The 24,289-nt window shown below is 49.0% G+C and overlaps 5 protein-coding genes across 5 annotated transcripts; 4 read left to right on the top strand and 1 right to left on the bottom strand.

Moving 5' to 3' along the window:
- Positions 1–9,523: 9,523 nt before the first annotated feature.
- PtA15_1A766 (uncharacterized protein) lies at positions 9,524–10,264 on the top strand (the record flags this gene model as incomplete). Its single annotated transcript, XM_053165827.1, has 3 exons — positions 9,524–9,572; positions 9,649–9,803; positions 10,229–10,264. The coding sequence occupies 3 exons, from the start codon at positions 9,524–9,526 to the stop codon at positions 10,262–10,264; spliced, it is 240 nt and encodes a 79-aa protein (XP_053016980.1).
- Positions 10,265–17,351: 7,087 nt separating this feature from the next.
- PtA15_1A765 (uncharacterized protein) lies at positions 17,352–18,135 on the bottom strand (the record flags this gene model as incomplete). The annotated part of the gene is made up of 3 exons (XM_053165826.1): positions 17,352–17,438; positions 17,503–17,865; positions 17,989–18,135. 3 exons carry the CDS (start codon positions 18,133–18,135, stop codon positions 17,352–17,354), a joined length of 597 nt encoding a protein of 198 aa, XP_053016979.1.
- Positions 18,136–18,868: 733 nt separating this feature from the next.
- PtA15_1A764 (uncharacterized protein) lies at positions 18,869–20,016 on the top strand (the record flags this gene model as incomplete). Its single annotated transcript, XM_053165825.1, has 4 exons — positions 18,869–18,976; positions 19,049–19,140; positions 19,220–19,438; positions 19,518–20,016. 4 exons carry the CDS (start codon positions 18,869–18,871, stop codon positions 20,014–20,016), a joined length of 918 nt encoding a protein of 305 aa, XP_053016978.1.
- A 614-nt stretch (positions 20,017–20,630) lies between these two features.
- On the top strand, positions 20,631–21,070 carry PtA15_1A763 (uncharacterized protein; the record flags this gene model as incomplete). The annotated part of the gene is made up of 3 exons (XM_053165824.1): positions 20,631–20,669; positions 20,752–20,919; positions 21,011–21,070. 3 exons carry the CDS (start codon positions 20,631–20,633, stop codon positions 21,068–21,070), a joined length of 267 nt encoding a protein of 88 aa, XP_053016977.1.
- Positions 21,071–22,242: 1,172 nt separating this feature from the next.
- On the top strand, positions 22,243–23,453 carry PtA15_1A762 (uncharacterized protein; the record flags this gene model as incomplete). Its single annotated transcript, XM_053165823.1, has 3 exons — positions 22,243–22,722; positions 22,852–23,317; positions 23,407–23,453. 3 exons carry the CDS (start codon positions 22,243–22,245, stop codon positions 23,451–23,453), a joined length of 993 nt encoding a protein of 330 aa, XP_053016976.1.
- Positions 23,454–24,289: the final 836 nt, after the last annotated feature.

Genomic DNA, 24,289 nt, shown 5'->3' with positions numbered 1-24,289 from the left:
TGCAGGGAAATCTGGAATCTGGAAATCTGGATCACTTTGGGGATCTTTGGAGACCTAGATTTCCCTGCAAAATCTGATATCTGGCGGCTCAGATCTGACTTTCCAGATTGACAGGAAGTCCTCCAATATTTTTGCCACGCATGTACATAGAAATTCTGATTTGTGGAAATGAACACACTGGGAAAAACTGCTTTTGAAACAACCAAAAAAAATCATGTGCTGCATTTGGTCTTTGGTTTCAGATAGTGCCGAGTCATGGAGATGTATGTGGAACCAATTTTTTAGAGCCTAGAGGGCAGAGGGGCAGGCTAGGTGGCATTAGGAATTGGCATAATGCCACTTGTGTGTCATGTGCTGCATTTGGTAGTTGGTTGCAGATAATTCCAAGTCATAGAGATGTAACTATAACCAAATTTGTAGAGGGTAGAGGGGCAGCTTAGCTGTAATTGGGAATTGGGATACTGCTACTCGCGCAGCTTTTGCTGTATATATGTCTTTTGGGGTAAGCAGCATCAGCATACCAAGAGCCAAGGATAGTGCAAACCCCATCGGAACAACATGCCAAGAGCCAAGGGAAGTGCCACCCATTGGACCTCAGATCTTTGGGAAAAAGCACCTTGATCAAGTTTTTATGTGCTCAGCACGTGTGTCCATGAAAGTAAATCTGCAGAAAAAATGTAACTATTTTGATGTTTCCCCTGGACAGTAGCCTTAGGTGTGCAATTAACTGCTGAAATGTGTAGAAGAAGAAAAACAACAGCTGTCAAATTAATTCAGCAACTGGGACATGTATAGTAAAAGGAAATGCTGGGGCAAGGAAATGAATGATGCGGCTGTGTCAAATGTAGTAAGGAGGGGGAAATGAAGAAAACAAGACACATTTAGATGATAATATAACATATTGAGTTTATCAATTGGTGCAATGCAACAGACTTTGTTGTTACACCAGGAAAAATCAATTGTCACCAGAAATCAGGTGACATCAAGCAACAATGGCTGTCACTTTTTTCCAGCTTTGGCACTACCACAACTAGGCTACAATGGCCCCTTTGTTTTGTACAGGGGTCTGTAAATGCGGCCAAGTGTGCAACTGGTGGGTAGCTCAGTGGACTTAGGCTGATGTCACCTGTAGTCCAGTGACAATTTATTTTTCCTGGTGTTATGCTTGCCAGTTTCAAGAGCGTGAAATGTGTGAGCCAACTTATTTGAGGGTTCATTTCAGGGATGGGGAGGTCTATTTATATACTGGGAGAAAGTGGAGCTTACCTGGAAGAGAATAAAAGGGATACAAGAGGACATGAGACTCATTGGGATCAGGGAAGATACAAAAGGAAGGCTGGAATGGATTTAGTAATCTATTATACATGGTTCAAGGATAAAAAGTGGAGAGAGATTATACAAGAGAGCCGCAAACGGCTATATATGAGATATTAGGGGGTTTTGCAATAAGGAAACCCGGGAAGGTGTTTGAGTGCTTGCAAGTATTGTTATGAGGATGCTTGGGGTGATTTCTTGCGGGACTTCAAGCCAAATATTTAAGCAAGTATGTCACCTGCAAGTAAAGAAATTTAGTACTGCAGGAAGCAAAAATGCTTATTGTGAAACCCCCTATTGGGCTGAGAGCGGCGAACAAGCAAACAGGAAAGAAACGCTACTGACAACTGGGTCTCTTACAGCAATGTCAGAAAAGCTTGCCAAATTTTGTGGCTGAAATGACTTCTGCATTTCAGCCACAGGCCTGTACAGCCTCACTGTACAGGCAGACAAAACCCATTTGGGCAGCTGGTTTTGCTTGACATGGGTCCCAGGCCGGGCAAGGGGCGAGGGAGGCAGGGGCAGCGAAGGGCCGGATCGAAGTGAAATTGCTCTAGGAATCCAATGGTGGGGCCCTCAAGACCCCAAAGTGGAAAACAAAGAAACTGGGTTTTTTCTTCTGATGGCATTCCTGACGTACAGGAGCCATACAGGCTTTGAGGCTGAAATCAGTGGTCCAAAAGCTGGCCGCAAGCTTTTCTGACATTGATGTATCTTAATAGGGCAACCAGAGGTTGTTTGCTACACCACAGTGTTGAGCTAGAAAAACCGTGTTTTCCTTTCTCATTTCTTTTTCCGTTTCTCTTTCTCTGCTTTCTACATGTCACATCTTTTTCACTTCCATTTCACCAGTCATGTAGACTACCTGAGGCAGCGAGTGTGGAAGGAAACCTTCCTCATCCTTCCACACACCTCTCACTCGGCCCACCTCGTGCTCGCTGCCCTCAGGTAGAGTTCTCTCTTGTTTCATTTCTTTCTTTTCTCTCTCTCTCTTGGTCTTTTGTTTTCCTTCTCTCTGTTTGCTGATGAAATGAAACAATCCTTCCACACACCTCTCACTCGGCCCACCTCGTGCTTGCTGCCCTCAGACCCTGGTTCATCTCATCAGGTTATGAGCCCGCGCTAGGCTCCAACTTCGCGACCGACCAAGCACGTTAAATACCGGTCTCTTTCGAGTGACGTTTCTAACACGTGGACAACTAAAAAGGATCAATACAACCTCATCGCCCCGATCGTCGATATGTCTGACGATAAACAAACCTCAACCTCGGGCAAAGCCCCCGCATCCTCAGTCGGTGCGACGGTAAACATCAACCCCGACACATCAGCCTCTCTCTCTCAGAAGTCAGCTGCTGCTCGCCTTCCCATTCTCACGGAACCCGGCCCAGATTCAAACTTTCCGGACTGGGACCTCGTGATGACTTCCTACTTCGACGCCGTCAACATGGACTATGTCATTGAAAAACCAATGCCCGCGCAGCCGCCAGCCTCGTGGGTCGCAGACAACAAGACTATCTGCGCAATTCTTACACAAACCATTGTAGGCTCGAACTTGCTCATCGTTCGACCCTACAAGAAGAACGCCTACGGCATGTGGCAGGCGCTCGTCCGATCTCATCTAGACTCCTCCACAGGCGGCAGAGTCTACTGGCTTCGCAGACTACTCCTCACGAAAATGGAAGGCGATGACTTTCTCTTGCATCTCAACACCATGGCGAAGGCGTACGATCGCCTCAATGCCCTCATCACTCCGGACAAACCTCTCACTCCCTCAGATGTACACGCCGCGGCGCTCCTCAGCTCGATTCCGGACGATTGGATGGCGTGCGTTTCTCATCTAATGAACCAAGACGGAGTGAAGTCCGAGTCGATTGTACTGGCTCTTAAAAACAAACACACCAGGCAACAATCTCAAACCAATAATGTCCCCTCAGCCTCTTCAGCAAAAGCCGGACCTTGTTCCAACAAACAACCCGGCGATCGCACTAAAAAACCCTTCATTGCGACTTCTGCAACGTGGATGGCCACAATCTCAACCGCTGCCACAACACTCGCAGAATTCTGGCCGACGTCAAAGCCAGCCAGAAGCCTCGAACCTCTCAACGGGACAATGGCGTGAAGAAAGGCTCTCAAAGTCAACCAGCAGCACGTGCTGGCCGAACCTCCGCAGCCACCCTCGGCCAATCCACCCACACGTACAAGGAAGACGATGAGTCGGACTACTCCGGTTCTCAGATTGACGTCGTCGCTGGAAACGCGGTAGCCGCTCTATTGGTCTCCTCCGGTTCTTTCGCCGCTGGCGATGCAAACCTGGACTCAGGCTGTTCGATGTCAATGACACCGGATCTCGACACGGTTGAAAATCCCAAGCCAGATCACACTCCCGTCTGTCTCGCCGATCACTCTGTGGTCGAAGCCACCCACAAAGGCACTGCCAAGCTTCCGATCAAGGGTGGAGTCAAGGTGAAAACTCTAGTCGTTCCCTCGCTCCATGAACCTCTCCTCTCCATTGCCGCCATGTGCAATGCCGGAGTCACTGCGGTATTCACCAAGTCATCCTGCGATCTCTACCGCTCGGATTCCACCCGCATCACCGGTACTCTATCTGGCCGTGGCTACCGTCGAGGAAACCTCTACTACCTGGCATCTGAGCCTGTGAGCTCCTATTCATCTGACCCAATTATCTCCCCACCCGTTGACAACTCCCTCCTTGCGTATCACTATTGTCTTTCACACATCGGTCTTTGTAGAGGTAGTATATGTTGGTACACCTCACACCTGTGGATATAGCTCAACGGTAGAGCAACCCAGCATGCATCGGGGAGATGTGGGTTCGATTCCCCCTGTCCGCACTATTCCTTTTACTCGCTCTACAGGTTATGAGCCCAGCGCTATAGGCAGCTGCGTACCTGGGATGAGCCTCTGGGAGGATTAGTGGGCTCTGTCACCGGTGTAGGTGTACAGGGGGTGTGTAGAGGTAGTATATGTTGGTACACCTCACACCTGTGGATATAGCTCAACGGTAGAGCAACCCAGCATGCATCGGGGAGATGCGGGTTCGATTCCCCCTGTCCGCACTATTCCTTTTACTCGCTCTACAGTCTTAAACCTCTCAAAGCCCTTCTGAAACGTCACAACATCAATCCTTCGACGATGAACGAGATTGAGGTTCAAAAATGCGCTATCTGTATCCAGTCAAAAATGCCGCGCAAGAATTTCAAATCCCGGTCCCTTCATCACTCCTTGACCCCGGGCGAGGTAATTCACTCTGATGTCTGCTCGTATGAAGTTGTTTCCCGTGAGGGGTATAAGTACTTCATTAATTTTATCAATGATTGTTCTAAATTTCTCCAAGTCTTTCCTTTGAAATTAAAAAGCGACTCGTTTGCATGTTTCAAAACGTTCCGCGCATTCTTTGAGAGAACTGGATGCCACAAAATTCTCTCCTTACGCACGGATAATGGTGGAGAGTACATATCCAACCAATTCACGTCTTACCTGTCTTCCGCAGGAATCAAACACAAACCCGGTCCTCCTCACTCGCCGGAACTGAACGGAGTCGCTGAACGCACTAATTGGACAATCAGCAACCTGGTGAGGACCTCACTCCTTCAAGCCAAGCTTCCAAAATCCTTCTGGGCCGATGCCCTCCGGCACTCGGTCTTTTCATACAACTCGGTCCCCTGCAATACTCCTCAAGGCTTCATGTTGCCATCCTCAATCATGCAAGATCATGAAATCGACGTGAAACGAACGCATCCCTTTGGCTGCCTTGTATGGTACAAGGTACCGGAGGCCAATCGCAAAAAGCTCGACCAAAAAGGGCGGGCCTCCGTCCTCCTCTCCTATCTATCCGACGGCAACGGATTTTGATTGTGGGATCTCAAAAATTGCTTGGTTGTTAAGTCACGCGATGTTGTTTTTGTTGATTCTACATTCCCATATGGAGCAAGACTAAACTCTCCCTCCGACCCAATCACAGTGGAGATGCCGTGGTCTCAACTCGAGAAAGACCCGCCCTCCGACACTCATGAACCCCTCAAGGTCACTCCTCCAGAAAGCCAAGCAACCGACCCTCGCCCACCACCCCTTCCTGTTCCTTCCCTTAACCCAAATCCCCCGCCTGCTCCACCCCCACCAGCTCGGGTTGCCACACCAGACCGGCCACCCTTGAATGTTCCCCTTCAGCCTTGTTTTGACAGGCGGCTGACAGCATCCATTCATGCCCCGGGTAATGCTCCTTGTTCCGCAGATACAATATCTTCCGACTCGGATTCTCCTCGACAATCTCCTCTATCATCCCCCTCGTTGCTCTCTCCAAATGACTCGGTTTCGCCAGAACTCACCTTCATATCTCTTCCTCCACTTCCCTCTTCTCCCTCTCCCTCTCCCCCTTGCATTCTCCCATCTTCCTCTCCCTCTCCTCCTCACATTGACCCGCCTCCCTCTCCGTCTCCTGTCCGCGTTTCCCCGTCTTCCTCCCCTCCCCCTCCCCGTGTTTCACCTTCTCCCTCGTCTTCCCCATCGCCAAGAGCTGCGCCGCTGAAGCCTCCCTTGCCCCTTCCTCCCCGACGTTCGACGAGAGAACGCAAGGCGCCGGAGCGCTATGGTCAGTGGTCGAAGAATGTGTCAACAGGTCCTGATGTCAACACACCAAAAACCTGGTGTCAACTCCTGAAATCTCCGAATAAACACCGTTGGATGAAGGCCGCCGAGGACGAATTCGCGTCCCTGTTGGGGATGCAGACCTGGAAGCTCGTACCGCGTCCGGAAAAGAGGAGGATCATCAAATCTAAATGGGTCTTCAAGGTTAAACGACGACCCAACCATACCATCCAAAAACTGAAGGCCCGCCTGGTTGCCATGGGCTATTCCCAGATCCAGGGGCTCGACTACGACGAAGTCTTTTCCCCAACGCTTCGTTTGGAAACACTGCGGCTAATATTCTCTCTCTTAGCGAGTCAAGGATGGAAAGGACGACAGGTTGACTTCAAGACCGCTTTTCTCAACGGCCACCTCGACAAACCCGTTTATATGGAACAACCGCCGGGGTTTGAAGATCCTCAACATCCTGATTGGGTATGTGAGGTCAGCCGATCTCTCTACGGACTGAAGCAATCTCCTCGACAGTGGAACTTGGAGCTACACAAAGCTCTCATCGAACTCGGCCTGACCAACTCAAGCTACAATCCGACCCTGTATTTCAAACTGAACAAAGGCAAGCTCGTCGGCGCTCTCACCACCCACGTAGACGACCTTGCTGTAGTCGGTGAACCCAGTTTCGTCGACTCCATCATCTCCTCTGTCGGCAAACAATTCAAGATCGGCACGGACAAAGAACTCAGTCACTTCCTATCTCTGAAAATTACCCGGGATGTACAAAACAAACACTTATTTCTGAACCAAGCACACTACATATCCGAGTTGTGCGACAGATTCCTGAATGGCTGTCACACACCCGTACCTACTCCGACGGACTCGAACTTCAAGAACATTCGCCACCGCTCATCATACAATCCTGCATCTTCAGGGCCCTATCCACAATTGATAGGTTCTCTCCTGTGGGTATCCCAATGCACCCGTCCCGACATATCCTTTGCGGTCAACCGTCTCTCCCAACATCTCCGCGATCCCTCCGACGCACACTGGCACGCCGGACTTCGCATACTCAACTATCTAGTGTCAACCAAGGATCTAAAGCTTTGCCTGGGAGGAGACTTGATTCTCTCAGGGTACTCCGACTCCGATTGGGCAGAAGATCGAGATGACCGACATTCCACATCCGCATACACCTATTGAGTGGGTGACGGAGCAATTTCCTGGAAGTCCCGCAAACAAGCAACAGTCTCACTGTCAAGCACGCAAGCCAAGTACAAGGCCCTCTCAGACTTGTGCAAAGAGGGACTCTGGCTCCGTCATCTGCTCACCGAACTCCGCCTGCGTCCCGATACCTCCATTCCCCTTCACGTCGACAACGAAGGGGCAGAAGCCCTGGCAAAAAACCCGGAACATCACGCGCGGACGAAACACATCCACGCACGCTACCACTTCATCAGGGAATGTGTGCAGGACAACCAGATCTCTCTCCTGCACATTTCCACCAAAGACATGTTAGCTGATATGCTAACTAAGCCTCTTCCCCGCGTTGCGCTGGAAAAACATCGTCAACTGTTTGGTGTTGTGGCGTAACAATCAATTTTCTTTTCCTTCTTTCCATCCCTTTTCTTTTCTCTTCTTATTCTCCCTCTCTTTCCTTCTTCTTTTCATTCTTCTTTGTTCTCTGTTCCATGTAGGTAGCAAGGGGGGGTGTTGAGCTAGAAAAACCGTGTTTTCCTTTCTCATTTCTTTTTCTGTTTCTCTTTCTCTGCTTTCTACATGTCACATCTTTTTCACTTCCATTTCACCAGTCATGTAGACTACCTGAGGCAGCGAGTGTGGAAGGAAACCTTCCTCATCCTTCCACACACCTCTCACTCAGCCCACCTTGTGCTTGCTGCCCTCAGGTAGAGTTCTCTCTTGTTTCATTTCTTTCTTTTCTCTCTCTCTCTTGGTCTTTTGTTTTCCTTCTCTCTGTTTGCTGATGAAATGAAACAATCCTTCCACACACCTCTCACTCGGCCCACCTCGTGCTCGCTGCCCTCAGACCCTGGTTCATCTCATCACACAGGCCATTGAGGACGTTTATGGACATGCAATTGGACATGTCCGCGGATGTCCAGCTCTGGTGCTGCAGGAAACATCCGCTGGATGCCACTTGCATTGCACAATTGTGGAAGTTTTGCCAGAATGCATCCGCTGGATGAAATGTAAACATCCGCCGGATATCAGCCACTTTCACCAGGTTGCTAAAATTTTAGCAGATCTGCTGGTAATCCTTTGCAGATACTAACCCCCCGGGTGGCAACGGGCTCGGCGGGGGAAGTAGGAGCAGGTACAACGGGGGGGAGGGGAGATGGAATGAGCAGGGCTCAAACACACAACCTGCTAACCCAGGGTGCGCGCTCGCGGGCTGTAGCCTAGGAGAAGCGGTTTCCATAACCAACTACGACATCATGCCTTTGCTAGACTGGCTCTACACTAAGTCCACATAAGGTTGATTTTTCAACGGCAGACCCTCTTGCCACCCAACAGGCAGCTGAACTGGATGGCAATCCCGGATAACCAGGTGGAGATCGCACCCTTGATCTTCTCAGCAGTGCAGCCAGTGATGATGTCTTGTTGGATAGCACAGGCTCAAGGCCTCATTCAATCAAATAGCGGAACAAAGCGTTGGAGACAAGTGGGTATTGGGATGTGAGTCCAAAGAGCAGCAGGGATGGCTCTGTTCTAACCAACAGGATGTGCACATCCTCCTCCAGCCGCCCAATCCGTACTACATAGTTGTTAGCTTTCCGGTCAAATGGTTCTGTGTATTTTTCTTGCTGCATTGTGTCTATGAAGAAGTGCTGAAGAGGATCTTGGACTGTCAAAATCTAGAAAGTCCAAGATGCAGCTATCGTAAAATTGTTCCAAGAGTGTCCAATGGTTGAATTGATAAAGTTATTTGGTCACTCCAGCCCAAGTGTCTGAGGGATTAATGGTTTAACATTAAGCGGACCGATGCCCCCACCAAAATATTTTTTTGGCAGCATTCCTCCCCTCCCCCGAGCTGTCAACAAAATACAGGTACCAATTGACCTGGATTGCTTGGCTCTTTAAGCAATTGGCACCGAGCAAGAGCCAAGCAATGACCTGCAATCATCCAACTGTGTCTCCTTTTATACTCTCCCCCATACCTCAATTGTGCCGGACACAAATAATTAATTTCCTTTTCCCCTCCCACCTTTGCATACATCCACCTTCCCCTTTTTCTCTTTTCCCCGTTCCACATGCAAGTGACCCCCCCAAAAAATGGGAAACTGAGCCCCTTTTCAAAACTCATAATTTTATTGTGCGCCGGGATTGGATTCTTCTCCGATGTACTCTGAGGTTGTGTCCAGGATAGGGTCATCCCCAAACCTGATTAAGTAATTCATCCCTTTGTCCAAAGACCTCGAGCCATTTCCTCCTCTATTTGTACCTAGCCATTCTCAGCCTGACAAATTTTCCGGCGCCCCTCCGAGTCTGCCTGGTTGCTTATCCTGTCTCTCCCATGCAGACAACACAATTTGGTCGTTCCCAGATTGATACCAATGACCGGCCCAGAGACCTTGCCGTTAGATGACCAAAGATGAAGGAGACCACTGAAGGTTACCTGACAAAAGACGTTAAACACACTGGTTAGTAGCTGCTTCTCTTCTGATCTGAAATGCCTTTACCTGGTCACCAATCCCTTTCCGTTTTTTTCGCTTGCAGTTAATACCGTCCCTGCCTACTTCAACAATGCCCAGCGGCAAGCAACCAAGGATGCCGGTGCAATTGCCAAGCTGGATGTTCTCCGTGTTATCAACGAACCCACCGCTGCTGCTTTGGCATATGGTCTAGATCAAGAAGAATCACGGTTGATCGCGGTCTACGACCTTGGAGGCGGCACCTTTGATTTGTTGATTCATGTATCAAAATTATGAGATCAGTCACAGGGCGGCGTAGCCGCCCTTAAACCCTAGTGGTGATTTATGGTGTCCAATGGACAGTGGCTTTTGGTGTCCATTGGACACTCCAGCCAGAGCATCCGATGGATTTTGAAGTTTTGGACCCTCAAGATGTCCATTGGACACTCCCAATTGAGAGTTTCCAATGGACAGTTTGTTTTGGTGTCCAACTGATGGATTGGAGGGCCAAGCATCATGTGGAAGAATCTGGAAACTTCCAAGTGATGCTCAGCGCACCTTGCGTCCGCTGGATGCCCCCCGGACATCCTCTGGACACTTCTCAGTCAGAAACGTCCGCTGGATTCAGGGCATTTCCAGGAATGCGCCCCGTGGTGTATACGCAGAAGTGGGAGACTTCACATCAGGAGGGTCCACAATAACCTTTTTCCAGAAATGTTTATTGCCGCACCAGAAATGTTGCGCATGCTGCACAAATTAAAAATAAGGGTTGTGCTAAATGCACACCAAATTTTTACTCCATGCACACCACGTTTTTGGCGTGTATAGGTGGGTACACCAATAAATTGGCATAAATGGCCCAATAACGCCAATTTTTTTGTGCGCCGGGCCGCGCACACCAACTTTTATGGTGTACAGGGCCCGGTACACCAATTTGCCGGGAAAAATTGGTGTACCGGCCTGAGGATGCCAATAGATGTGGCGTACAAAGCATCAGTACGCCTACCCTTTGGGTGTGTGGATTTGTTGCACGCTGGATAAAATGGCGTGGCCATGCCATTTAACAACCCCCCCCATCTTTCTCTTGGCGAGCTGGTGCAACTTGCAAGCCCAGCTTGCCAAGAGTTTTCTTCCTGCCAATATAGTCAATGTCGAGCTCTCCAAATATGTATACCTCTTGGTGCTGGCTCACCGGGAGGAATGGCGAGCTGCACAGCTTAAACAAGCTCACCAAGAATGTTTTTCCCGGAGAGATGGCCAAAGGCCAGCTCGCCAAGAGATATTGATTCCTCTCGGCGAGCTGGATTTGCACCAGCTCGCTGGCAGGTAGACATTTCTGTTGGCGAGATGAATTCAACCAGCTCCCCAAGAGGAATGCATACCTCTCGGTGAGCTGGATTTGTACCAGCTCGCCGGAAGGTATGCATTTCTGCCTTCGGGAGGTTAATCAACCAGCTCTCCGAGAGAATAAATATGTCTCGGAAAGCTGGACTTTGATCAGCTCTCCGGGCAAAGCATTCACGGTGAGCTGGTCAAACTTCAGCTTGCCAAGAGCTCTCCGTGAGCTGGTATTTACCAGTGCCGTAATGTGATCCAGGCGAGGGGCACGTGCTCTCAACGGTGGGCCGCTACACTACATTTAGTCTGTAGTTCAGCGCAGTGTAGCGGATATAAACTACAAATGACGGGGTTTTCTGTTAGCAGACAGTGATTGCCCGCTACCGCTAAAAGGCACCCCTTGAAACTACAGGGCCTCTATCGCCGCTATCAGCGCTAGAAGTACTATTCAACCGCTGCGCTGTTAGTAGCGTAGCAGCCCGTAGCGGGCGCTACAGCTAACGGCACTGTGTCAGGAACTACACAACGCTAAACTAGCGGATAGAGCACACTACAGATAGTTTAGCATAGTGGCCCACTGTTGGTACTCTGGCAAGCTGGATTTGTATCTATATGCAATGTTTCTTGGGGAATTGGCGTCTCCATTCCCATACTCCCGCAGACTTGGCGTACAGGACTGGGGGCGCTGGGTTTCTGGGAGTAAACTTCCCTGTACGCCAAGAACAGATGGCGTACACGCCTGTGCATTCCTTTTTGGTGTGCATTTAGTAAAAATTTGGTGTGCATTTAGCACAACCCAAAATTAACCCTAATTTTAGGCCACCAGAAAATTTTACGGGATGTTCACCCATGGAAACATCCTGGTGTTTCATGACCCAATGGCCGGTTCAGAATCCAGACAGGCCATCAATCACATCTGTACATACACATCTCAACCAATGGCCAATCAAGACTGGTAATTGAGTTTATCAATTCCATTCCATGGCCGGTGGTGACCGGCCATCAATTGGACACTATACATAATTAAACTAGATTTCAGGGGCGGCTACGCCACCCTCTCCAAGACCCAAGTCAAGCCATCTTGTATAAGTTTTATTACTCCAGTATAATTAAGTAAATACAACTTTCTTTACCACATTTACAACTCTTGTTTCATCCCTTTCAGCCACTTTTGCACAACTAACAAATTATCTACATCACAAACTCAAGAGAGCCCTACATATAACTTCCCATGCGCAAACACCTGACTGTGCAATACCAATGCCACCCGCCTCATACTTTGGCCCTGACATTTATTTATAGTCATGGCAAATTCTAAACAACTGGGAATTGGTATCTATAAAAAGGTACCTTGACATAAGAATCACCCTCATGTAGCAGGGTTATCTTTGGTATAGTTATTTCTCTACCCTTGAGTGTACCAGTCAAAATCCTACCACACAGAGCATTCCTTGTGACTCTCAACAGTACCAATCTTGTGCCGTTGCAAATCCCGTCCTTGATGCTTATGTTCCTCAAAAGCACGACTGGAGTTTCAATATGTGGTGGGGAAAGCCTGTAAAGTCAATCTTTGCCAACACCTCAGGTTGAAGTGTATCCATGGCCTCATCAATTGGTCTATCAATTGAGATCAATTCCACTTCTTCACTGTGAACTGCTTTCAATAATTGGTCATTTATTGCTTTAGAATTGGAATTCAAAGGCATGTGAATACATTGTTCCAATAGGTGATTTGAATAAGTCACAATATCTGACTTCCGCTTGGAGTTGATATCATTAAAACACCACCCCATTGCTCTATTTCCACATGTGTGTGATGTCCCCAAAGATTCCATCTTGATGCCTGCAACTCATACCCAAGAAATGTTGTGTTGTTGGAGTATACCTTCACCTATCTGCGAGAGTTCTGCTGCAAAATCTATTTTTGCTGCAGAAACATTGCCGCTACCTAGACCCAAGTGCACATTATCTTTGAGAGAAAATTTATAGATCTATTTCCACAAGCTTGAAATCTTTATTGTTGAAAATTTGGACCTGATAAACACACCATGCTTCACTACAGGTAAAGTTTTTCAAAAGTCTCCTGCAAATATTACCAGCCTCCCTCCAAACGGCAGTTGATTTCCAGAAAGATCTCTGAGCAATCTGTCTACAGTTTCAATGGTGTGTTGTTGCATTGCTACGGCTTTGTCCCAAACAATTACTTGCGCCTCTAATAACCTCTTGCCTATCATATCATTCTCAGTGAAGCTGCAGGCTGTGATATCACTGAATTTAAGGGGGATTTTAAAGCTGGAATGGGCAGTTTGACCACCATGCAATAGCAAAGCCGCAACTCCTGTTGCTGCAACAACCACTGACCGGCCTTAAACCATGTACTGTGAAGTAATCTATGAGTGTAATCAAAACAAATATTTTCCCCATACCACCCGGTCCATCAAGATAAAACATCCTGGACTTGTTGGTCCCATTGACTGCATTTGTGAAACAAGTGTAGAAAATTTCTGTGCCGGATTGAGCATCTCAACATTCATCATCCACTGGTCAGCTACATTCACATCTGTAACAATATCAACCCCTCTGAACTGTAATTGCAATAAAAACTGTTGGTCCAGTAAGTCAAACTTCAAACCAACACCCAAATATCATGGTTGTGAGCATCCGTTCCAGCTGATATAGAGTAAAGGCCTTGATTTCATCATTGCTCAAATTGTTGACTCTGTAGTCTTTGTTTTAGACATACTTTAAATCATTGCTAAGAGGTCTCCAATGGCTTTTGAATAGAGACATATGTCCCGCCGGTGGACGACATCCTCCAAAGTGCTTGGGATGTCAAATGTCCCTCATGATTAGCGCGTTTGTGGTATTGTGTGCTGGTGATAGGAACTGATTCGGACCAAGTACACATAACTATGTGCGGATAGCCAAATGGGCGACTGAGGTGCTAATCAAAAGTACAGACACCAGGTTGAGTGTAAACAAAAGCCCAAATGAAAAGCATCCCGGTAGCCAAATGTAAAGTTTGCCCCAAATCATCTATAAAAAGGGCTCTCCAGCCAGCGGAAAGTTTTTTCTTCCCCGCGCAGATTGAGTGAGGATCAATGGTCCTCACGGGGTGTTCTTGCGCTTTTTGACAGGTTTAGTTTGTTGTTTAATGTTCAAAAGGAATACACCCCACTCAATGAACAAGCAACTCATTGAGTGGATACACGCTCTACTCACTTGATTACCCAACAGTCATCAAGTGGATAACCAACACCCCACCACTCAATGACCAACCCCAGTGAGTCCTTACCGGTCTTTCAGTGTACGCAAACTACGCAACTCAATAGTCATTTGATGAAAGGTCTGTACTGGTCATCAAGTGTTTTGAGTACTCACTCAATGACCAGAACAAACCTGACCAGCCCGCAATTGAGTGACACAACGTACAGACCCAGCCAGCCATCAAGTGTTGTGATACACAATGGTTGGTACAAACCAACCAGCCATTGAGTGTTGTGTCACTTGATGGCCGGTATAGATCCAACTGGCTACCAAGTTGTGTGCGTAATCACAGACTGGTTGAGTGTGTGCCGGCTCAAACTCCCAGTATGCGGGTGTGATTGGGGATAGGTGAAAACACCCTTGAGGGGGTGTTTCTGACCTTTTTCCTGCTACTGGAGCCTTTTTCAAAGAAGGAAATCAGGTCCACAGGAGAGTTTCCAGGTCCATTTTTTTCCTGATTCCTGGGACCTGCGCAACCTGATTTTTAACTTTGAAACCCCCTGCATTAAACTTCTTCTGGATGGGCTTGTGCCAGTCATTGAGGAGTGTTATGGTACTGCTGTTGGTTGGGATTTGGTCATTGGCCAATGGCAAGTGTGTGTATTTAGTTATGTGAAGTTTCACATATTTTCAGAGACTCCCTTTGGAGGCTTGCAGTGTATGCTGCAGCAATTTGGGGTGGTAAAACCTGCTGCACAGGCCCAAAGATCAAATTGCAGCAACATGGAATTAGAGCCCGCAGTGGAAATGCTCAGTCCCTCCTTTGGAAGGTCCCTGCATGAAGGTGTCCCCCCGCCACATAGAGAGGGACTTATTTATGCTGGGGCTAAACCTTAATTGCTGGTGAAAATTGGATGACTATAATCTACTGGGACAGTGGGTGACTTCCCTTTGAGATCTGAGGGCCTACCAGAAGTGATATAAAGCCCAAAAAGCTAGATTTCCCTGCAAAAATCTAGACTTTGCCGGTCTAAGCCAACATCTGCGGAGGTCCCAGATTGCAAGGGAAGTCCTCCAGTGTAAACTTTATTAAGGGGGTTCACAATTGAATTTTACTAAAGTTTGGAGCCAAATTCAAGGCCTTTATGAACAAAATTTTAAAATTTTGGGAAAATACATAGCAGCAGGTAATACTGATCAATGAGTGCAATTTATCAATTTTTTAAAAAAATGTTTGTAAACACTTTAAATCATGCCCCAAAGTTTTGTAAATTTCAATCGGGAACCCCCCTATTGGTGAAAGTTGATTAAGATTGAGTTGTTGCCAGCAAACAGGGTTTAGAGCATCCGCATTGGTGGCTAAGTTGGCCCAAGCTAAGGCACTTGGGCACGCCGGTCATCTGCATAGGGTTGGGCTAAGACCTGCCTAACTTATCAAAAAGCTAGAATCCTGGCTAGCTGGAGCTAAATCTAGCCGCGCCTAGCTTGTTGGCTAGGGAGCTGCCCAAGGTACTTTCCTATCAACAAGTTGGTGAAAGCAACACCAAATGGAACAACAACAAACACAAACAACAACAAACACAAACAACAAAAAAAAAAAACAACAACTTTGATCAGTCTTCTTGCTCTTGCTCTCTCGCAGTCAATGAATTGATTTCTGGTACTCTCCTGGATCAGTTTTGGTTGGTTGGTCTTCTTGCTCTTGCTTTCTTGCCAGTGATGGATTGATCTCATTTCTCTTGCTTGCTAGCTTTGCCTCAATAGATTGATAATTTCTTGCTCGCACTCAATTGATTCTTGTTCTTCTTCTTGCTTGCCTGTTTCTTCTTCCCCACTGACAATCCCGTTTTTTTTTTTTTTTTCTTTATTGAACTCAATCAATATTCATTAGTATTCCTTACACCCACTATGTTTATTGTTTTTTTCTCCTACTCATGACCTTTCTTTCCATTTGCACTTTTGCTTGTTCATGTGTATTTTCTAATCAGGTGAAAAGAGACAAGGTGCTTTTATTACTGTAGAATAGGTATTGGATGTGTTATTCTTGCGAGTCAATGCTGGCAAAAACAATGTGGTTGATACCGCTGAAGACAAGGTATGTGATTTAGGCCCCGTTTGGCACTGATATAAATATAGGTGATATAATCAACGGTTAATTCAATAAAAAATACAAAGCTCAACATAAAGCCTCCAAATTATTTTTGTAGGCAACCTACAGTGCTGGTCTCTTCAACTGTGAACCCAGAATCAACTTATCCAGTCATCTTCAGCACCATAATGCCATTATATTGCTTCATACTGGTCAAAAGTGATATAATGGTATTATGGTGCAGAAGATGGCTGAATCAGTTGAATCTGATTTCAAAGTTGAAGAGACCAGCACTCCAGGTTGCCTACAAAAAAAATTTGGAGGCTTTATGATGAATTTTCTATTTTTTATTGAATTAATCAGTGATCATATCACCTATAATTATATCAGTGCCAAACGGGGCGTTAACTTAGCTGGATAGTAGCTCCAAGTTGCCAACCCATGTGGTTGCGGGGGTCTGGCTAGCGCTAGCCGGGTCTTGGATGACTAAGTTAGCTTGTGCCAACTTAGCCACCAATGCGGATGCTCTTAGTGTACCCCTCTCAATCAAGCCATTTAGGAAATGGGAAGTCATACATTGATTGATATCAAGTTTTCACCAGCAAACAAGGTTTAGTGGCCTCCTCTAAATCAAGTCTTTTAGGCAACGGGAAGTCCTCCAATGGATGACTTCCCGCCAAGAACCACAGGCCTGCCAGAAGTGATCTAGAGCCTAAAAGGCTGGATTTCCCTGCAAAAGTCTAGACTTTTTGCACTAAACCAACATCTGCGGGGGTCCCAACGGGAGAGGACTTCCTGTCAAGCTGCAGCCAGAAAACTTTAATTCTCGCGGGGACATGCTGTCCCAGGGGCTGCAGATCTGGTTCAGCAGGATCTGTAGATCTCGACGGGAAGTCCTCCAATATTTGATAACATTACAGGCAATTTATGTTAAATTATAAACTTGAGAACTCAAACTTCTACTGCAGAGATTGGGACATGTCTTATATGTAAGCCTCTCCGAGAGAGTGCATCCCGCGGGAACGCGAGGTGCTTCGGAACTCTCCATTGAAGAGGCTTAATTGAGCTAGCAATGTGGGGCTCGGTGAGAGTTGTAGAAAAGCGGGGGTGAGGGGACATAGTGTTTGTGGTCTCATAATTGATATAATTGCAAGCTAGTAACCAAGGGCAGCAAGTTGGGATTGGACAGTTTGAGTAGCATCTTGAGCAGCAACTTGTTTGCGGGCCTTGAGGAGTGCGACCTGAATTATATAAGCCCAAGTGATCAGATCGTGTACCCACTGAAATAAGAAATGGGGTGCCCACCTTGCGCTCATGGAATGCCTGTGCCTTGACTTTTCGTTTGGCTTCGAGGGTGTCGACAACATCCTTGTAACCCCAACCGTACTCATGACTCAGTCGCTTGATGGTACACCACTTGCGGCCGGGCTTCAATCGCAGTACACGCAGAGCTTGGGGGACGACCATCTTCTTCTTGCGGTCGTAAGGAGGAGGCATACCTTCGAAGAGTTTCAACCGTTGAAGGGCAGCGGCACCACGAGCAGTCTTGTGAGGAATCATTCCACGGATGGCCTTGTAGAGAATTCTCGATGGGGCTCGGTGGTGGAAGGGACCGCTTTTCTTGGGGTTGACCAAATGTCGCTTGTGCATGTGGTCGGCCCAACGAAGCTAGAGCGATCGAGGTGGGGAATACAGAGGCGGAGGCGGCAGCAGTTTGAAAAGTTTGAGCAAGACAACCCATCAATCATCTGCAGGTTGGTCCAAGAGGGGGACTGGGCTACAGTAACAAACCTTCAAGCGGAAAAAGCTGCCAGAGACGTTAATTTCTTCACAACGAACCACCACGACCTTCTGGCCGGAGATGGCCTGCTTGGCCACGATGGAAGCCAATCGACCAAGGAGATGGCCCTTGCCGTCGATAACGATTGGAGCTGGCATGGTCGGCGTCGTCGTGTCTGAATGTCGGGTCTTGCGAGTGGGTGGGCTGTTCAGGCAGCCAGCGGAGGGCCAGGCAGCTGGGCAGCGCAGCAATCCCCATCGGTATGTGCGCTTGCCGGAGGTTAGGTCTGCGAGCTTGGCAGTCTCATCAATTACATCATCTGCGACCGCACCGGACCGCGGGCGCACTCACCGGCCAGCTCGAACCTTCAGGGGGCTCACGGGGCCCTGCACTCTGCCCCCGCGGTGCAGCAGCAGAGTGCGGTTGCTTTGAAAGGTGAAGCCAGGGATACCCAGCTCTTGAGACATTTGAAGTCAGCCTGATTCCAAGTCAACCGTCTGACTCCAACCAGCTGTGTGCCAAGCCATTAATTGAAGCGCACCTGACGAGTTGCCTTTGAAACATAAGCATCAGCTGTGTATTTTGGTTAGCCAACACCTTCAATTCACAGACGATGGCAACTCAAAGGCGGGGTGACCTGTGGAGGAAGTTGTGGGGGTTGGTACATGACCAAGTGGCGGAAACAACTGCTGAGAGAGTCAGAAAATTAGATTTTCCGGTGGTTTCCTGCTATCCTGCATGGTCGATGCTCCATGGAGTTCAGGTATCCAGGAGCAGATTCAGTATCTCCATTCAAAAAAGCAAGGTTTGATTTTGTGCCATAGGAGGGACTTGTGTCAACTTGTACGCGTGCGCCCGAGTGTAGCTGGCCGGACCCATATTCCCGAGACGATGGCGACTTTCAACCTGGACGACCACCGGATAGCGATCCCGATCCCGTCGATCCATCTGGTCCGAGACTTCATCAGTGCCGCCGATGAGAGCTATCTAAGCGGAGCGGTGAGTCCATCCCCCCACATCCCTTTTTTTTTATTGTTTGGCTGATCGAGGGGATGGAGTCAAGTCTTGCAGGTCGACCGTGTGGGGAACTCGAACGCGGTCGTCAAGCCTGATCTTGCGATCTCTGTGCGGGCGGGAGGCTGGCAACGGGTGAATGGGCGAAGGTCGGTCCTTGATTTCTCCGATCACACTACAAAGAAGAAGACACTCAACGTAACAATGGATGATGATCGGGGATGGAAGGTCGATGTATTGGGGCGGGACGATGACGCCGAAGGGCAGACTGGTCCCCCAAAGTCCGCCGAGCTTTATGACCGACGAATGGCCGCGTGTTTTCCAACGACTCGAGGCGCTGAAGATCTTCAGCGCCGCCGAGCCCTCATCATCGGGCCCGCCCCTCCCACCGAACCATTGTCTTGTGAACGAGTACGCCCCTGGAGACGGGATCCTTCCTCATCTCGAGTAAGTCGGCGCCGCCCGAGCCTCCAGCAGTCCTCCTGGAAGCTTATGATTGATGCTGTGGATGGGAATGGGGCGACAGTGGACCCGCATACCTGCCGACGGTGGCCACGATCTCCTTGGAGTCGGACACCGTGTACGAGTTCTACTGCTACTCGGACCGATACGAGCACTTTTCAAGACGGCTGGACGCGGCTAGACGGGCGGCTGGGGCCGATCGAGCTGGAGCGGAAGCTGGGGAGGAGAAGGACATTGAGGGGCAGGCCGACCCAGAGGTGCCGGCGGCGACTGGCGAAGGCGGACGACCGATCGCGCCCTCGCCGCTCTTCTCGCTCTTCGTTCCCCGGCGCTCGCTGATAATCATCAGCGGAGAATGCTACGAACACCTGCTCCACTCCATCCCCGCCCGGCCCGCCGACCTGCTCTCCTCCCACCTCGAACCCTGTCTCAATTGGCCCGATTTCTCTCAGCATCCTCATCCGCAGCTCGACGATCAAGCCTTGGCTCGCGGCCGCAGAGTCAGCTTGACTTGTCGAAGAGTCCAGCGCGTCGTGAAAGGCTTGGAGCACTTCTTGAAGTGATAGCCTTTTTTTTATACATCTTCATTCATGTATCTAGTACATACCACCTGACCATAGCATATCCCAGAAGTGTGCAGATATCCAGTCAGTCATGCCTATCGGTCTTGATGCTGGAAATTTCTATCCTGGTGTCTACTCCACCCACAGTAGGTCTTGAGGGGTCTTCTGTTGGGCAGAAGTGTGAGATGAAGTGGGTTAGGTTAGCCTGAGTGGACAGTCGCAGCCAGTCCTGCCGGCGGGCCCAGCCCCGAGGCCGGCGACCATGAAGACCAGCCCAGCACTGCGACAGCTGCTCGCCACCACCCTCAAGCGACACCCCCAGCACTTCTCTCCCCGTCCAGGCCTCGCCAGCAGTCCCCTCCGCACCCTGACCAGCACATCGCCTCCGCGGAACACGATGTCTGCCCCGATCACGCTGACTACCATCAACGGCACGCCCGGCGCCCCCGAGGCTATCGGCCCGTATTGTGAGGCTCTTTCTGGGCGACAGCTGCTCGCCCATTCGCATGATCTGATAAAGCGCTCCCCCCCGTCTGGACCTCATAGCCCAGGCCGTCGTCACCTCGAACGGCCTCATTTACTCTAGCGGCTCGATCCCGTTGGACCCGAGCACGATGAAAGTCATCCATCCCACCGATGTCGAGCTCCAGACCGTCAGTGTCCATCCCGCTCTCCCTCTCCCCTCTAACCGCCACCCAGGACCTGACTCCAAAAAAACGCCCCTCCGACGTGTAGGAACAATGCCTCAAGAACTTGTCCAAGGTCTTGGCCCAGGCCGGCGGCTCCCTCGAATCAGTCATCAAGACCACCGTTTTCATCAAGGATATGTCCCAGTTCGCACAGATCAACAAGGTCTATTCGACGTTTTTCAAGGACCACAAGCCCGCCCGAAGCTGTGTTGAAGTCTGTCCCCATTTCCCCTTCTGTGTCCCCGCGACCCCTGTTCGGTCTGCTCTGCCTCTGACCGCTCTCAGCTCCGGATTCGCTCCCGCAGGTCGCGCGTTTGCCTTTGGACGTCTTGGTCGAGATCGAGGCTATCGCTACTAAACTATAAACCCGCGAGCCTTAAACACACTGTGTATATACCACCGTGTAGGCCTCTGTTCGGGGAACATCGTCCTAATGGCCATATAGATATACACAACAAGACGACCTATGTCTGGCATGCTGTTTCGAAATACATGCATATCTCATCCGCCACTTCTTCTCCTTCACACAAACACGCCCGAGAAAGGCCCTCAGATCTTACTCTGTCTCGAATCGGGGCCAATAAGGATGCTAGTGTTTGCCTCCATCTCGTGGTCTGTCTTGCCCTTCGGGGGTGCGATGTACCGGCACAATCCACAGTGAAGTGCGGATTTAAGAAAGCACTGCCATTGCATGGAGGGCATGGCAGTGGGGTTGTGCTCCGGGAAGCCTGTTCCATCTAGAGCACGGCCATTTCACGGTGGCTTGCTACGCTCGCCATCCGGTCCACCCTTCCTTTCTGCTCGAAGGAGAGCACTTTTTTGTTTACGTGCTTGGCCCACAAGCGTCCAAGCTTTTTTCTTGCATCTAACTATAACCGTGCGACGTTCTTCTCTTCGCTTAACGGCTCCCCCATTGGTGTTGGTGCAACTTCGTGTCCATGCTTGCCGTCTCTCTCCAGCCTACATATCTTGTTTCCTGACGCCAGTACTGCCGCTCTCTCCGGTAGGAGCATCACATGCCTTGGGTTATACTTTTGCCTTTCGCGCTCCTCGGTTTGCATACGAAAACTATCTTTGAGTGTTTGTTCCGGGTTTGCGTTGAGTGGGATTGCTTGTTGGGTCTTGAGAGGCTCAGCTAGCGGCGATCCGAGTGTCATGTCAATCGGAAGCTGTAGGAGTTTCCTTGCAGGCATCTTCTTAAACTCTCGCCAGTCCTTTTCCCGGTATTCGCCAGGGTCTGCCGCGAGTAAGCCTTTCATGAGCCAGCATCATTTACATAGCGAGGCCGTTCAATGCACTTGAAGTTGACCCACTCTCACTCAGCAGATGTTCATGAAAAAATTGAATGTACGGACTGGTCTGTTGGACACAGAGATACTTGTTCAAGACATCCTCCCCCTTGTGGCATGGATCCGGAAACCAATCCAACCGAATCCAATTGGAACAAACGGTGCATCTTGTACAAGCTGAGGAGGAACTGTTGCTGCTGCAGGCCGGGCGCTGCAGACCGCACTGAACGCCTTTGGTCGCGCTGAACATGAATGGGAGCCGCCAAACGTCTTCCGCTGCTGACATGTTTATTCCTTTTTCTGGACCTGCAGCCTCAGGCTGCACACGTTCGAATTTCGTCAATCCGGAGAACTCAGGCTTCCGCGAGAGGAAGACCGAGAGAGCCGCCTGGCTTCTGGTCTATATAAAGCGTCGTCTGCTATTCCGTTGCTCTTCCCTCCATCCACCTCCCCATCCAAGCTACAACCATCTTCTTCTTTCGCCTTCACTTTCAAACAAACCATCGATATTTTTTAATAAATTCTCCACTTGTTGCTGTGCAATCAAGTTCCTCCACTTCTTTACTATTTCTATCATCGTCAAGGACTGGTTCTTCCAAGACTTCTTTTTTCTCCGCGCTTCTCGATATACCGGTGATTGTTCTCTTTGCTGCCTATTCTCTCTGGTGCAAGACCCCCGCTCGAAGATCGTGTTTAGAACCTGTAGTGACTTTAACTCAACAATTCAGGTAAGGACTTTTCTTTTCTTGATTGGAAGACTGGAGCTCTCTCGTCTATTGGCTCCTCTCCTGCCTGCCATGACGTCTCGAGAGAGAATGACCCACTGACGCCTGATTTTTATTTGTTCGGGTGAATAGGCCAGCAGAATGATTCGAGTCAACCGTTTGAGCAACCGAGTGTTTGTCGCGCAATTTAAGGATCCGACTCACGGAGCCAGAGGCTGCGACACGAGGCATTTGATCGTCGTTCCGACTGACCAAGATTGCACAGCATACGGCATCCGGGCGAGTGCCCGTCGGCACGGCTTCTACGAAGTGTATCTGCAGTTCTTCCCCAGCCAGCGCCAGCTGTTCCGCGACATCGGCCCGCTCCGGCCCATCATCCGTCTAGGAAATCCGTCCGACTCCCAACCGAACGGGACGAACGCCTTCAGAGTCAGAGTGCTCGATACCAAGCACGTTGTATGGTATCGCTCGGTCCATGGACAATGGTGCTGTAGGGATTGGGTCCTCGACGTGCTTTATGCCGAGCTCGACCACCAGGCTTTTCCCCTCGAGCGGCTGTGGAAACTCATCGACCACTTGGAACATCGTCGCAGGTCCAGTGAGCCCTGACCCTTTTTCCCCTTCCTTTTCCCTGGCCCTGGCTCATCCGCTTCGCCTTTCCCCAATCCTTTGCCCTCAATTATTTAGGCGCAGTCGCCAGCGCCCCATCATCATCACCATCTTTTGACCGGTAAATGGATAATTAAGCACTTTGATGAACAAAAAAAATCCCTAAATAGATCAAGTGCTTCCTTTCCCAGTCATTTCATTTTTCTTACTTATTGTTACCGGGACCTTATAGTGTTCGCTTAAAGCAACACTCGTCCAATTTTTTACCTTTATTGTTTAGCTTATAGTTTATCACTTTTATCCATCCATTCCGACCACGCCCACATTCATTTGAGACCATTACATTTGTTAATGGTTAAGAATATACACTCTTTTGAAACCCCATTTTCCTGACCACAGCAAGTTCTAACGATGGCCAAGTTGGCCAGTTGAGAGACAGTGGGCTGGGCCTGTTGGCAAGCTTTAGCAATGGATGGACGGTGCGCCCACACTTTCAGTGTCTCTTTCCAACGTTCTTCCTCAGAAGTGACAAAAGACAGGCCTTGCGGATGCAAAGTATGATGCAATTGCAAAGTCTCACTTTTCTGCGCATCAGTCGGCACTTGGAGCCAAGGTCTACCCTCATCCTTACCCATTCAGCTATCAAACACGAAAAATAACCACGATTATACCAATTTTCAATCTTAATATTTGTGTGCAGATGGGCGTGGAGAAGCCAAAAATCTCGGGCTGAAGAATATCTTCACCTACATACACACTCTGGGGGCTTGGGGGACACAGGGTAAAAAATGAAGTGATTGGATAAAAATAGCTCAAAGGGAATGCAGCACCAACATGACAAGAGCTAGCCTCATTGAGTAGCTAGTTCAATAATGTGTGAAAAAAGAACTGGTATGAATGTGATTGAGTGAATAGAATTGTGTCTTGAGGTTTCTGGGATGGACATGATCAATCTTGAAGA

This window comes from Puccinia triticina, chromosome 1A (genome assembly GCF_026914185.1).
Source record: "Puccinia triticina chromosome 1A, complete sequence".
Classification (NCBI taxonomy): Eukaryota; Fungi; Basidiomycota; class Pucciniomycetes; order Pucciniales; family Pucciniaceae; genus Puccinia; species Puccinia triticina.
Note: the sequence above shows the minus strand (reverse complement) of the source record. Positions and strands in the feature narration are given on the sequence as shown.